The sequence below is a fragment of the Oreochromis niloticus genome, linkage group LG12 (genome assembly GCF_001858045.2).
Source record: "Oreochromis niloticus isolate F11D_XX linkage group LG12, O_niloticus_UMD_NMBU, whole genome shotgun sequence".
Lineage (NCBI taxonomy): Eukaryota > Metazoa > Chordata > Actinopteri > Cichliformes > Cichlidae > Oreochromis > Oreochromis niloticus.
This window is the reverse complement of record NC_031977.2, coordinates 18,792,293-18,806,600: the sequence shown is the minus strand read 5'-3', so window position 1 is coordinate 18,806,600 and position 14,308 is coordinate 18,792,293. Positions and strand designations below refer to the sequence as shown.

The following is a 14,308-nucleotide window of genomic DNA, read 5'->3' as shown; positions in this document are numbered from 1 at the left end:
AAAATAAAATGCCAACACCATCTTGTCACTAGAGATCACTTTTACATTTCCACGACAACGTTTTTTTTTTGTTTTGTTTTTTGTTTGGTCTTGTTTTTTTCTTTTTCGGAAACTACACTTTGTAGTACATCCACTGGAACTACATTTCCCACAATCCCACTAAACGTAACATGCGCACTTTCTAGAACCCTGACGACTGTTCTGGCGCGACTCAGTATTCAGAATAAGGAGCTAACGTCAGTTTGACCCAGCCTATCGTAGAAATCCACAGAGCACGGTGACAGTTAATTTTGGATCTTTTTCTATTCGACCGGGGTATCACGCGATTAGGTTAGTACGACTTTAGCTTGTAAAAACTGTTTTTGTGTACAAATGGGAACTCTCTAAAGGAGAATAAATAAGCTCTAAACGGAGGCGAGCTAACTAAACACATTTGTCAACAACAAAAACGGCAATGGGGCAGGGCAGCTGCACAACTCGCTCTTTAACGCCACATATTTTTGCTTAACTTGTGCAGAGTGGCTGTTCAGTGCAGGGATGAGGCTGTCGTGTGCTTACCTCTCATCTATTAATAACACAGTTTTATCATTAACATGCTAACGGCAGTAGCATTATAGCTAGCTAAATAGGAGGCAGCTAGCGCGATGTAAACAAATAACATGTGCGTCATGTAGTTTGTAAAAAAAAAATTAAATTAAAAAAAAAAACCTTTATCAGCTTAACTGACTGGTATCACTACTGATCTTCCAGATCAAAGTCGTTAATAGCTGCTTACCCGCGTAGCTCTTCAAAAACATTTAATCGATTGGGCCAGCATGCATCACCCTGCGCCCTCAAGCAGTGAGCTGAGCTGCCTGCCAGCCATGTATTCCTTTTCAGGCCCCACAAGCCTTCCCGACTTCGACCTCGGACCTTCAAGTATGATTGAGGATGTACAGACAGCGACAGTCTCTAACAGGTATGTAACTGTTGCACTGTGCACTATTTGTTTTTTTTGTTTTGTTTTTTTTGTTTTTCACCACATTTGTCAGACACGCTTTGGCTTAATTTGAAATATACTTTTATTTCTGAGCCTGACACAGGCATTTCCTGTGCCTCTATTCCACAGCAACTGGGAGACTAGATGCCTCAGGAAGCACAGGAGGAGAGCAGATGATGAGTAAGTGAGATATGAATTTTTTAAAAAAAAGAAGAAGAATACAAGCATTTGGTAATGCTTGTCTTAGCCCTACATAAGTGTTAAACTATATGATTGTTTTATCAGGGGATGCAGTGCCAAAAAGAGGAGGTTAATGTTTGAGGCAGAAGTTGCTCCTTCAAATTTGAGCACTAGCACAGAGTGTGACTGGTCTGGCGCAAACAGCTGCTCTCCTCCGTCTGCACAGCAAGCCTGCCCTGCGGCTCCACAGTCCTGCACAACATCTAAAAACACCACTTTGCCGCAGACCTCTTCTTCCCTGTTCCGACTTGAGACAGAGAGCTCCTGCATGGAGATCGAGGCCGCACAGAGAAAACTTCAGGAGATAGAAGACAGGTATGCAATGTATAACATTTGGGAGAAAAAAAACAGAACAAAACACAACTGGTCATTTGTTCACAGCAGCTGTGTTATGTTGTGTATTGTCTTTAACCTCTGCATAATAGTTTTATCTTCCTTTGTAAAACGAGTTGATTCTATTGCCAGTTCACCAACCCACATTTGTGATTGGTTAGATGTTGCCAAGCCCTTTCATGTAAACATGCAGGGGAAACATTGGGTTAGCTTAGAGATTTTGTTTCATATGCTTGCTTATCCTGATTGCGAATGATGGGTTAAGTGAAACCAGGTAATGGAGACATAATCCTGGGTATGTTGTACAGGCCCCGAAGCAGGTTTTGGTGTGTAGAATAAGTAACCATAGTGATGTAACCCAGTAAAAAGTTCTGAAGTCTGAGTATTCGAGGTCAATCCTGAACGTACCTCTGTAAGCACAGGCCTCTGTTTATAATGTGCATACAATGTATATGTCAGGCCGACAGACCACCCTTCAGACCCTTCACCCTTCAACATTTCCATTTATATCATTCAAAGTGGGGTTTTTTATCTGGCATTCAGTGTTGGTGAAGGTTTTGGGGGTTACATCACAAGAAAGAGTGACAACCCACAATGTACTATTGATGTATCACAGAATAACACTGGAGGACGATGAGGATGAAGATCTGGATGTAGAGCCAGCTCCGAGACGCCCGGTGCTGGTGATGTCTGACAGTTTGAAGAAGGGTCTGCAGCAGGGCATCAGTGACATCCTCCCCCACACAGTAGCACAGTCTGTGTATGTTCTCTTTATTTTGTTATTGGAACATTTAATGGTGATTTTTAAGTAATGAATAGAAATGGATATACTTTATTGTCCCTCATTAGGGAAATTCAGGTGTTCTAGCAGCAAAGCGACAGGCAGATGGAGCATGCAGATTCACACAAAAGAATATAAAATAAAAAGCAAGAAATAAGAGACTGTACCGGGAAATTTACAACATAAGAAGGAAAAAAAGAAAAAACATTAGTAATGATGTGAGACGGACTGCAAATATTGTTTTCAACTGGCAAGAGTTTCTTGATTAAGAGTCAGAGCAGTTGGACTTCTTTAGGGATGCTAATATTTGTGTCACCTTCGTCTTTCTCACACTTTAGGAGCCGTTCCTGTATGGAGCTGGTGCTATGGCGGCCACCAGAAGATCCCTTCAGTCAGAGACTTAAGGACTCATTACAAAAACAGCGCAAACAACAGACCGCGTGTCGGCAGACTCCAACTCCATGTCCATCTCCCAGTCCTCACAGTCCCCTTAACCCCTCAAGTCCACCAGCAGACACACACTCTCCTCTGTACAGTTTCTCTGTGGCCCACAACTCTGGGGAGGAGGAGATGGAAATGTAATAGTGTTTCTCCACAAAGTGATGCCAAAATGAAAGACTGGACACTTGTAGCCAAGTGAAAAGATTTAAAAAGACGTGGAACAACTTCAGGCTGGTCAGTTTGCCTTTATATGGATATTGTGAAGTTTTGAACAGTTTGTGAAGCGCATCATTTTCTTTGCAGCAATTTATGTTTTCTGACTTTAATCCCATTCAATCCCACTTGTAACATAATAACTGACATAATCTCCAAGGTCTGTCAACAAGTAGCCTTACATAATACTTCGCAGTATTAATGTTTCCCGTAAGAAGTGAAATGACTTTTATGTTGCCAAAGCCTGGCCAGCACTACGCTGATGTGTTGTAAATATGATTATATTTCTTAAACATGAGCGAGGAGCATCTGGATTTTCATCTTCTGGACGTTAACATTTGGTCACATTTGCTTGTGGCATGCCTTCCTGCTTGTAGTAATACTTCTGGTGGAAAGATCATCTCTATTGCTCAGCAAGTATGCCATTAGGGGAGCTCGGAGGAATTTATAAAGTCATGGAAATGCAGATTTTTATGGTTTGACTGTATTTTCATATGCACATGACCAGAACCTCAGCTAGCCATTGGGTGCTATAAACTTTATATTTGTTTTTTAATAAATGTACAGTTTTCATGTGTATATTCTGCCCAGTTTTCATTGGATGAAAGTGCTTGAATCAGGCAAGTTTTTGTGTGTGACTGTGGCTTGTAGCTGCGCCATAATATTGTAAGTACCAATCCATTTACCATACATGCATACTGTAAATGGAGCTCTACCCAAATATTTAGATAGTTGTTTGTATTTGGTTTGACTCTTACAATAGTGATCATCATACTTCACACCCTTTCCAAATTCAGCCATATTTTCGAACCCTTCAGATTAATGGACAGCGAGTACAAGTAGACGGGTTCAAAAGCCTTTAATACATTACACATTTTGTTTCAGCCTTGCAGAAACAGAAAATGCTTAAAAATACATTTACAAAGGACTTTGTTAAAGCCCTGCCAGCTTTATGAGGTTATTTAATGTACGGTAACTCACATGATCGTCAGTCTTCAGAGAAATGTCAGCTCCTGTCAATTACAGCTCACTGCAAGCTATAAAAATCTTACTGCCTTAGCACAGAGGAATGTGATGACCACATCTCCAGTTGTTCCATATGTCACCGTGACCTGCTTGTTAACCTCCTATCTTAGAACAGTGAATGATTTATATTTGTTGCCATGGGACAACTTTAAATAAGACTGATTTGAAGAGCATTCTATCATTGGTGTTCAGTCGCTCACACAGTGTAAAGTTTTGGGTTGCTTTAACTCCCATCTGTGTCTGTACTCTGAGGGATCTGTGAATGAAACAATAATATTTGGAAAACAATGAGTGCTTTTAATATTCCCATCAGACCTGGCTCTATGTATGACTGATACTATTCTGAGATTCTTCTAAAGAAACATGCTATTTGTGTTAATGTTTTATCAGTTTATTTTATAATCTGTGGAAATGTGAGTGCAGAGAACCACCATCAATAGCCTTAAACTGCTGTAAAGCTTTGTATTTATTCATTGTGCATTTTTTTTGGTCAGACTAAATATTAATGAAGATATAATTTTGTGGGTTACATAATTAAGAAAAAAAAAATATTACAAAACCTTCACAAAAATACTTGACTTTAAATTACAAGTAGTACTTGGAGTATTGAAATGTATAACTACTGTAAACTTCATCAAGTGGAAACATTAAATGTCACTTCACAATAACCAGATACTAAAGAATGTACTCACCGTTCCAAGATAGGATCCTGATAAATCGGGAGGAGGTGAGCTCCACCCGTAGGCCTGATTTTCAGCACGGAGCTGCTTCACTTTGCTCTGGAGGTAACGTATAAGCTTAAAGGAAGCCATGTCTGAGGAGCTGTGATGGGAGTTCAGAGCTTGGAGGGAGGGAGAGCTGAGAGATTTCTGGTATTCCTTAAAAGAAAACTGATACCAGGATTTTTCTTAATAGTATAAACAATGAGTAAGGACACAAACGTTTTGGGTTTCACACAGGAAGAGCAAACCATTTACCATTTCTTCCTCAGGTCTTTCAGGCTCCCTCTGCCTAACATCTTGTGGTCTTGGTGCCTTCCTAGAAAAAACAAACCTGAATTTGGTTGGTTGTTTGGTAAATAACATAACTGCATGAACATCTGTTGTATATGTATAATGTTAGATCTATGGTCTAAGCATCACATCACATTGAGTTGAGGGGAGATCATGCTCTTGTATGGACAAACAGCTGGTTAGTATAACATCGATTTACCAAGACACAAAATTACCTGCCCCTTAACAACTTTGCCTGGCACCTGTGGGATGACAAAAGTTAGCACAAAAACTGTATACATGTCACAGTATTGTTTGATTCAAGATCAGCAGCTTTGGGAAGTTATTGCAACACAAAAAGAAAAATATGACTTGGCTGCATTCTGGGTTTAGTTTGGAGGATGCCATTTTTGTTTTGAGCACGTTACCTTTCCAGTTCAGCCGTCAACTCTTCTTCAAACTTGCGTGCCAGGCGAGCTGCGGTCTGTCCCTTCCACTCAGCCATGCTCCTTTGAACCTGCCTGAGCTCAGAGTCTTTGGCCTTCAGCTGCTTGCAGAGACATGCTGCCACTCCTCCACCTTGAACTCCTCCATCACTCAGGTGAACCCATTTTAAGCTGCTCAACTCCTCAATGTGTTCCTGCAAAAATGTCACAGGGAGTTAAATTTCCTCTAATGCTTTGTGTGTAGTTTTTGTCTAAGGGTGTGGGTTCAGACCTGAATGAGTTGTTCCTTTAAAAAATTCAAAGCTTGATCTCTCTCCAGCCTCAGCTGTTGCCTCTGGATGCTCAGTTCTTGCTCCTGAAAAATGGGAGATTTTTACAGAATATGTCCATATAAACATTTAGCGTGCTGTACGCAAAGTTCAAATGATACCTTTTCTTTTCTCAGCTGCTCGTTGGCTTGTTTCTGTGAGTCTAGCTCTTGGTGCAGTTGGCTAATAAAATCCTTCAGCTGCTCTCGTAGTGTTTTTAGGTTCATAAAAGCCTCGGCTACTGTGAAACTGCAAATGACAAAGATATGTGCATTACAAGCCAATTACAAACAAGCTATGATGACTGGGCATAAAATTATACCTGGGAGGTAGTTTTCCAGCACTTTGTTTGGCTCCACTTTGCTCCACTAACAGGCTGAGATGCTGGCACTCTGCTGCTAGCTGCTCAGTCCAGTGTTGGTGTTGCTGCTCCATCTCAGCTGTGATTTGGTTATGGCTGCTCTCCCTTTCTTCTAGCATCACCCGGAGCCTGTCTGCATCTTTAACTGCCAGCTGGACATCCTTCTCGAGCTGCAGAACTGTCCTCTGACTCTGCCATGATTACAGAGCACACCAGGTCAACTTTGTCACATCACATCTAGAGTTTGAACATGACTGCTTTCTGTGGTTTCACTGCACCTGCGCCATCTGTAGCTCAGCCTGGTGCTCCTCTTTCAGTGACTTGCAAATTGCAGCCAACTGTGTACAGTTTTCCTTTTCCAGCTCCTGCAGTTTCTTAGAGATAAAAGCAAAATCATACAAACATGAAAAGAAAATGTATTTAGATTTATCTAAGTAGAAGAGCCCTTACTGTTTTTAGTTCCATGACCTGATGTTGAAGAGCTAATGCTTTACTCTTCTCTTTCTGCATTTCGCTCCTCAAACTTTCCAGGAGCTTTTCATTCTGCTCTTCCAGTATCCCACGCTGCACCTGCAGAGCTTCCATTTTTTCTGCCTCCCACTTCCTCCTCTCCTCCTTCACTGCTTTGTACACCTAAATGGGAAATGAGAGCATTCTGTTCAAACCATCTAATTATGTTAGAAAGGTTACATATGTTAGTCAAAGGATTGTCAGTGTACCTTTTCCGATGCTTCTACACGCAACTCCTCTTCATGTTTCTTTACCTCTTCCTTCTGCTGTTGCAGAGATTTCTGTAGCTTAATGAATTCTTCTTCTTTTAGCTACAAAATTAATAGAGGACCACCTCTTAGAAGTAACCCTACAAAGTATTTCACTAGTAGTATAATATGTAGTGCAATAACCTTAACGATGGCACGCCACCCAACATAAAATATATGCATTTATGGCAATACAGAATACTTGAGATACAACCCCTCACCAAAGAGTTCTCTAGTCTGTACTTTCAAAGGAATACTTTTTTCTTTTTAGCCTTAATATGAACTGAGGAGGAATCAGTAACCTGTAATAATAAACCTTTTGGACTTGCTGCTAATAATATAAACATATTAGTAAAGTTACTTATAGAACAAGAAAAAATGATTTGTAGTACTTACCATTATACTGTGGGCGTGCTCTTCAACTTGCTTCAGGGCTTTGTGGTGCTGCATTCTCAAGTGCTGTTGCTCCACCTTCAGTCCATCTCGTTCTGCTTGTAAGGCACTACATTGCTCCTGGAAATCTAGGAGCTGCAGCTCTTTGTGGGCCAACATTTTCTCCAGAGTTACCACCCTGATCTTATGTTCTCCCACCTCACCCTGCAGCCCACTCACTCGAGCCTCTAGTGCCTAACAGGAAAAGAGACAGCAATAGTACTACACACACACACACACACACACACACACACACACACACACACACACACACACACACACACAGTATATTTATGTAAAAAAAAAAAATGCTACCTGAATCTGCCCCTTTTTCTGCATCTGTTTTTCTTCCAAACAAGCACATCTGTTTCTCAGTGACGTCTCTGCTTCTGTGGCCCTTTGGAGCTCTTCACAAGTCTCCTCCAATTTCTGCTCCAAAAGGAAAATATATTCAGAGACATTTTAAAACACAGACACTAAATCTGCCTTTACTCAAACAAAAATGGATTCTGTCTGTTAAATTTCATTCAGTACCCTTACTGAAATTGAGATCACAACGATGGAGAAGCCCAAAATAAAATTGTAAAATGATAAATCCACAACTTTATGATTAAAGTTTAGATTCTCCATTTGGACTGTTGATGATCATAAATATTTCTGTTCGTAAAGTGAATGCAGACTATAATTAGAAAAAAGCACAATTTAATGCAATTTCATGTTTACATGTATAAAAAAACAAGTTCCATTAAACCAAAAATTAATTTTTAGTCATATCTTTGTATTTTTGGAGTTACTACGTAGTCTATAAACAGGCTATAATACCTCTTGCATGGACTCCAGCTTTTCTCTTGCACGTCGCTGCTCAGCAAACAGTTCTGTTTTGGCATTATCCAGCTGTCTTTCCATTTCTTCCTGCTCCAGCACCGACATCATGACATTGTTCTGTTTATTGAACAATAAAAAGAGAAAGTGATGACATAAGAAAAAAATTAAACTAAGGACAGAACCACTAACTACAGGAGTAGGTTTGTTTTTTTACTGTTTTGCAGCAGGATCCATCCTTTGGAGTCTGTTTACACAGACGCTGAGCTGTAAAATCTTCCTGGGTGTCTCTGTGCTGGAGAAGACATGATTCTTTCTGCCTCAGCATCTTCTGTAGCTGCCAGCTACCATGCCTGTGGCAAAATGATGTTTTATCAATAAAGAAAACTCTCCTTTATGCAGACAAATATTATGTTGATTCATTGAAATGTTGGCCGTTTAATGCATATGGCTCTGAATGAGACAGTTAGTAGGAGGAGATTTTATACCCAACAGACTTCCTCTCTGCTCTGCTGTCTCTCTGAACAGACTGCAAAGTCCTCTTCTCCTCCTCCATCTGTGCCGTCTCTGTAGTCAGTCGCTCTAACTCCTGCAAGGCATGCTGCAGCACAAACCATTACTTGTACACGTTAGTGAGTCTTCAGCAAACATTCTCCTGATAAACTATTGAAAATGCTGGACTTTACCTTCCTTTTCTGTCTAAGTTCAGAGAGGCAGACCTCAACATCTTTTATCTGAGCCCTCTTAAACCACAGCGTCTCCTCCTCTTCCTCACATTTCTAAACCACACACAGACAAGCTAAGCATCATCTCATACATATGCATGCAGGTGAATTTATACAACTGACAAAGAAGAGAATAAATTACCCCCGGAGGTTTAGTCTTACTTGTTGGAGGTCGGAGAGTCGGCCAGTCATCTTGACCCATTCAGACTGCATCTTGTCCAGTTTCCTCTCAGGCCTGGACTTCCTGCTCCAGCAGCTCATTTCTTCATCTGGGTCACTAAAATAACTCGCAGGTCTGAATACACATGAGAGCAGAATACACAAATCTGAAAAAGTATTTAAAAAACAAAAAAACAAGGAGAACTTGCCCTAGGAGTATTTTAAATTTTGAGATTAAGTTTAGGTCACTGACATCTGGAATTATAGAAGTTCATTTGTTAAAGTAAGTGTTCCTTCCTATTCTGCTAATTCTTAATCTACGTTTAAGGTCAGATGACATTCTGGTCTACTGTAGCTTTTAAGTTTCTTCTTTCCAGTGTTTTACATAGATTTCTTTGCACTGGTTTACTCTGATTGATATTTGGAAAGCAGTGTTGTTGCAGGACTGGTTTTTGACAGGAAGCACTTCAGAATCATCACCAGCTGACATGGAAGGCTCTTCTTCTGAGTTCATCTCTTACGCTTAAGGGCTGATATTAAGGTGATTAAACATTTTGAGTGCTTGACGGGCATTTTTTGGCATTTTTCTGTGTGCATAGAAAATATATTGGCCGAATTTTGCATGTTAGAGATACTGTTGGGTGTTTGTCCCAATGGGTAGAGCTCTAAACCCAACTATTATTTCAAAGGCAGATTTTAATTGGATTTTGGAAGTTATAAAAATGTTCTCTTTATTGTATTAAGAGCTTTCAGAGCTTGTCCTTTAAGTGCATTACCTGCCATATTGAAGTTTCCTGATGCTATTGTGTGTGTACCAACATAGGTGCAGCTCATACTTTGTTTTATTTTACCTGTATGCTGTTCTCCTGTTACTTTGAGAGTTACGAACAGGTCCATATGGGGATCTCTGTACTTTGGGAATAAAGACAAGAAAATTATTTTGACACTTTATTACTTTGTGTATTTTATAGTAATAAAATAGTAGTAGTCAGCTCTTACCTGATGTAGACCGAGATTCACTTTCTTCTTGTGTTGTTATGTCAGTCTGGTTGCTACACTGGCCATTAATTTCTGTGACAGACCGAATGAGAGAGCGCCATCCTAACAAGAGTGGATACTTTTTGTAGATATTATCCTTCATATTTAAAGATTTTCACTTTTCAAACTCTGATATTTTGTGTCTAAACATATTTATAAACTAGTTCACTTCCATATCTTCTGTTTCTTACCGGGCCACTTGTGAATGTGCTGCCTGACTTGCTCCATGCAGACTGTATCAAGGTCGCTGTCAATGGACACGGTGTCAAAGCTCAGCACAGGTACTCCTAAAAAGAATCAAGCAGCCCACAATCACTATTTCAAATAAACAGAATCCCAAAAGCACCTGGATGACCTGGATGACTGAGAACCTTCACAGACACATCGGTGTGGTAGGCTGCGCTTGTAAATGCAAGTGTAATGCAGTGTAATGTGTGTGGTACCTGCCAAGCACCTGGTCTTAGGAGAACAGCTGCTGTTGACATTTTCAGGGTCTTTTAAAACCTCTGTCCCGTGGAAGCCTGAAATGAAAAGGGAAGAAAACAAGGCTTGTTAAGACTTATAGAAAAAAAAACCTACAGCTGACAGTACACGTAAGGCGTAAAGGTGTCCTGTACTACATCTATTTATGGTTATAAAACATTTTCATTCATACTTCTATTTGAAAAGTTAGCAATCCAGCCTAGCTAACATCAGAGGCCTCTACTAGCACTTATGTTCATTCATTCATTTAAATCCATTCAACATTATTCTCCATGGTCGGACATGACTTCATGCAGTGACTCCCTGAAGCCACTGAGTTCCCTGCCCCCATTTTAGGAACCACTGCATTAGGTTATGTGCATGCTGAGTTGAAAGTTTGGCCTCAAGTCCAAAAGCTCAAATCCAGAGTTCTGGTACGTGAGTGTAGGAAGAGCGTGTGATATATTTAATACTTTGGGTATGAATTATAACCATTCATAGATGTGAGCCCATTTTTTGACTTACTACTTTAGACGAGAAGTAATAACACTCCTCAACCTAGTGTGGTATTCAGGCACCATTTTTGTTTTGCCAAAATGATTTTCAAACAGTCAAACATCTGTAGAGAACGTGCCTTCAATCACATGTCGAACACACAGATAGACAGACATATGGCCAAAGAACTGGAAGACAGATGGATCATTTTTCTTTCAATTCTCACCCTTTTGACTAAGCAAACTTTAAAACATGCCTGAAAGCTTATCTTTCAAAGATTTTATAGATACACACTTGTACCACTGCTGTCATCCTCAGGCTGTGGTAATCTGCATGTCTCTAAAGCTCCTGCTTTCACACCAGCATGTGATATATTTGCTCCAGCGCTATGAGAAACACAGCTCTTTTTGTTTTGACCTGGTTGGTTTGTCAGGGAATGCTGAGGAGTGAGTGTGTCATCGCTGCTTTCCCCAGTCATTTCTGAACCTCTTCTTTCAACATCATAAACATGTTGTTCATGTTGTTTACTTTGGTAAGTGTCGCTGTCAGAGATGTTTGTATTCCCAGTCACTTCTGCTTTATCCAACATTTGCATACTGCCATCTATAAAAGTCAGTTCTACCATCTCCTCTCTGAAGCGTGTAGCAAAGTCCTCGGTGCAGATACTGTCTGAAGGAGGGCCAGTTTCTTCGGCCAGCACTCCTTCCTTGCAGGTGCCTCCAAGTAGCCTCTCCAGCCTCCAGATGACCTGCTCTCTACAAGACTCGATTTCCTCTTTGTGCCTCCTGTCTAACCTCTTTTCAGTTTCATCATCAGTTACAGGATCTTTCGAGCAGCCCTCTGTATTTTCTAAGGTAGAGCAGAGGAAAAGTGGTGTAAGGAAAGGTCCACCCTATTAACATTATGGTGATCAACATAGACCATACAGTCCTGTGCAAGGGTCTTAAGCCACCTCTAATTTCTTTATATTTTGCTTCAGTGATTTACTGAAAACATACATACAGTATTTAAGGCAGAAGGTAAAAAGAACTATTGGTCAAGACCATTTTAAAACAATTCCAAGAAAATCTAGAAGCATAATCTAAAGAAATGAGTGTTGGATTGAGATTTTTTGCACAATACTGTACATATATATTATTTAATTATAGGCCACCTATGAAGACAACACACAGGGGCCTGACCCACTCTCATATTAAGCAGCCTCCTAAGCATGTATAAATTCAGCAACATAATTTCCAAGAAAGTTGGGTTGTTGTATATTTCAATTTTAAACTTAGTTACAACTTTTTTTGGAAACCAGGGTTGCATTTCTTTCACTTGTGCAGAAAGAAAAATTATGTCACCACTAGTACTAATCATTTTCACTGCTGTAAGATATTTACCTCAGACTATAAATAAGGCCTTTTCAGTTAAAAACATTGTTAATTTAAAGCTTTTCCTGTGAATAGCCCTAATATTAAAATATTACCATATCTTTGCTGCACTGTTGAAGCGTTCATCAAATCTAGACAAGACATGGGGGTGTCATTTTGTTCACTTGTACTTCCCAGGCCTGTATCTTTGCTCAGAGACTGACTCCAACCAAGAGGAGCTAGAAAAATACCACACACACAAAAAAAGAGATTACATAATATTACATGGAAAACAAAAATCTTTAAATCTAGTATAGAGCAGTTATTATGATATAAATTACCTGCACTGCTGCAATCAAGCTCACATTTCTGGGGCAGGACCTGGATAAATGAATCATACTTGCTTATGTTATTATCATTTTTATTATTATTTTAAATTTGCCTACATGTGCACAGAGACAAACATACAGAACAAAGTGACAATCACAGAGTCACAAACCTGCAACTGCTCAAGCTGAGCATCCATTGCATCCAAGAGGCGATCGCAATGGTCAAATCCAAACACACTGCTATTGTCGTTAAGATCTATGAGGGCAGAGAAAAGGGGGTATATGAATGGCTGTACACATAAGATGAGGAATACATAATAATGCTTTTAAACCTTCAGACCAGTATAAAGAAGTTTCTGGGGATGTTCTGCATGTCTTTCTGTTCCGTTATTGTTCCTCTCAGCCATGTCCTGCACGTGAAGACAAAAGTGCAGGCACTGAGAGACAACATAGGAGACTAAACCCCCTGTATGACCCAGCAGTCAGGGCTAACAGGAAAGTTATAAGGAGTGTGTGGCAGTACGGTGATGGGGGGGGGTATGTTGCCCAGTTGTCCAGGAAACCAAGACCACTTAGCTTGTTAGCAAGCCAAACTGACTTCTTTTCATTGATTTGACGATAAATCCCCGGATCTCCCCGTCTGAAAAGTTCAAGAGCTGTGAAACTTACTTACAAATATCTGTAGTATTAAAGTGTCACATCTAGCTGTGACTTGTGGGATTATTTTCTCAGCCGCGGCCAAGACTCAATCGAGCCTTTGGTTTAAGCGAAGTGATATTTTCATTGTGCGAATGAGCCCACAAATCAGATGTATTGAACACAAAAGCGTCTGGCCAGTCTGTCTGAAGCTCCTGGTTAAACTTTGATGTTTCTGAGTTATCAAATGAAGACAAAACACATCACACTAACCGCGACAAACACTCAGAACTAACTTACTTTAAGAAGACGGGCGCTTTCAATCGATGCCGAACTTGTCTCCACGGTTCTGACTAGCACAGCTGTTGCTGCTGCCGGGAGAGTTGATTGACGGGAAATTGAGGCTGCCATGGAAACGGTCAAACAGCTCGAGATACAGCAAGCTAACAGCCCTGAGGAGTCGCGCGAGCTACGGCAGTAAAAGCGCTAAACGAAGTTATCATAGTTAACAAAAACCAAATTAAAACTAGATATGAAAAAATAGTTCACTCACATAAAAAAATATTTTCTGAACTTTTAAATCTAAAAAACAAATATAGAGGTAGTATGTTTAACTCTAGTATGTTTGTTTGGTTAAAAATAAATTGATAGACATCAATTGATGGCCTATAAGACTACTGTTTGCAAAAAAAAAAAATTTAATCTGATACCAGATTTTCCTAAGTCTTGCCTTTGACATATAACGATAATAGTTAATAGAGTTAATAAAGACTAACAATGAAACTAATAAAAACTAAACAAATAAGAAAATCAACTCTAGAAATTAACAAACTAAACGGAATTAAAAATAAAAAGTCAAAATTATACTTATTCCAAAAGTATTTGAATAAAGACACTTATTTAAATATTTAAATACTAATATTTCTGGTAGTTTTACCTCTGCAGTGGTTTTAAAATCAGTGTCTTGTTTTGTTTTTTCA

At 39.7% G+C, this 14,308-nt stretch overlaps 2 protein-coding genes across 11 annotated transcripts; one reads left to right on the top strand and one right to left on the bottom strand.

Annotated features, from left to right (window-relative positions):
• The first annotated feature begins 178 nt into the window (after nt 1-178).
• On the top strand, nt 179-3,566 carry ccdc117 (coiled-coil domain containing 117). Of its 2 annotated transcripts, none has more exons than XM_025911961.1 (6): nt 179-330; nt 880-958; nt 1,109-1,159; nt 1,265-1,534; nt 2,169-2,312; nt 2,672-3,566. In XM_025911961.1, the coding sequence occupies exons 2-6, from the start codon at nt 921-923 to the stop codon at nt 2,913-2,915; spliced, it is 747 nt and encodes a 248-aa protein (XP_025767746.1). In that variant the 5' UTR covers nt 179-330; nt 880-920; the 3' UTR covers nt 2,916-3,566. The 2 variants fall into 2 exon arrangements, with proteins under 2 accessions (XP_025767746.1, XP_025767745.1); XM_025911960.1 differs by having other exon boundaries at nt 751-958.
• Nucleotides 3,567-3,829: 263 nt separating this feature from the next.
• On the bottom strand, nt 3,830-13,778 carry si:ch211-102c2.8 (trichohyalin). 9 transcript variants are annotated; one of them, XM_025911950.1, is made up of 27 exons: nt 13,629-13,778; nt 13,033-13,102; nt 12,863-12,948; nt 12,705-12,744; nt 12,480-12,602; nt 11,306-11,860; nt 10,498-10,575; nt 10,246-10,341; nt 10,016-10,117; nt 9,868-9,928; nt 9,020-9,152; nt 8,819-8,911; nt 8,621-8,733; nt 8,350-8,485; nt 8,133-8,252; nt 7,626-7,742; nt 7,275-7,505; nt 6,840-6,941; nt 6,571-6,753; nt 6,399-6,485; nt 6,082-6,311; nt 5,882-6,008; nt 5,723-5,806; nt 5,434-5,645; nt 4,991-5,051; nt 4,706-4,903; nt 3,830-4,269 (listed from the first exon to the last, which is right to left on the bottom strand). In XM_025911950.1, the coding sequence occupies exons 1-27, from the start codon at nt 13,737-13,739 to the stop codon at nt 4,237-4,239; spliced, it is 3,582 nt and encodes a 1,193-aa protein (XP_025767735.1). In that variant the 5' UTR covers nt 13,740-13,778; the 3' UTR covers nt 3,830-4,236. The 9 variants fall into 9 exon arrangements, with proteins under 9 accessions (XP_025767735.1, XP_025767734.1, XP_025767736.1 ...); XM_025911949.1 differs by having other exon boundaries at nt 6,399-6,494; nt 13,629-13,777; XM_025911951.1 differs by having other exon boundaries at nt 4,706-4,891; nt 6,399-6,494; nt 13,629-13,777.
• Between the last annotated feature and the right edge of the window lie 530 nt (nt 13,779-14,308).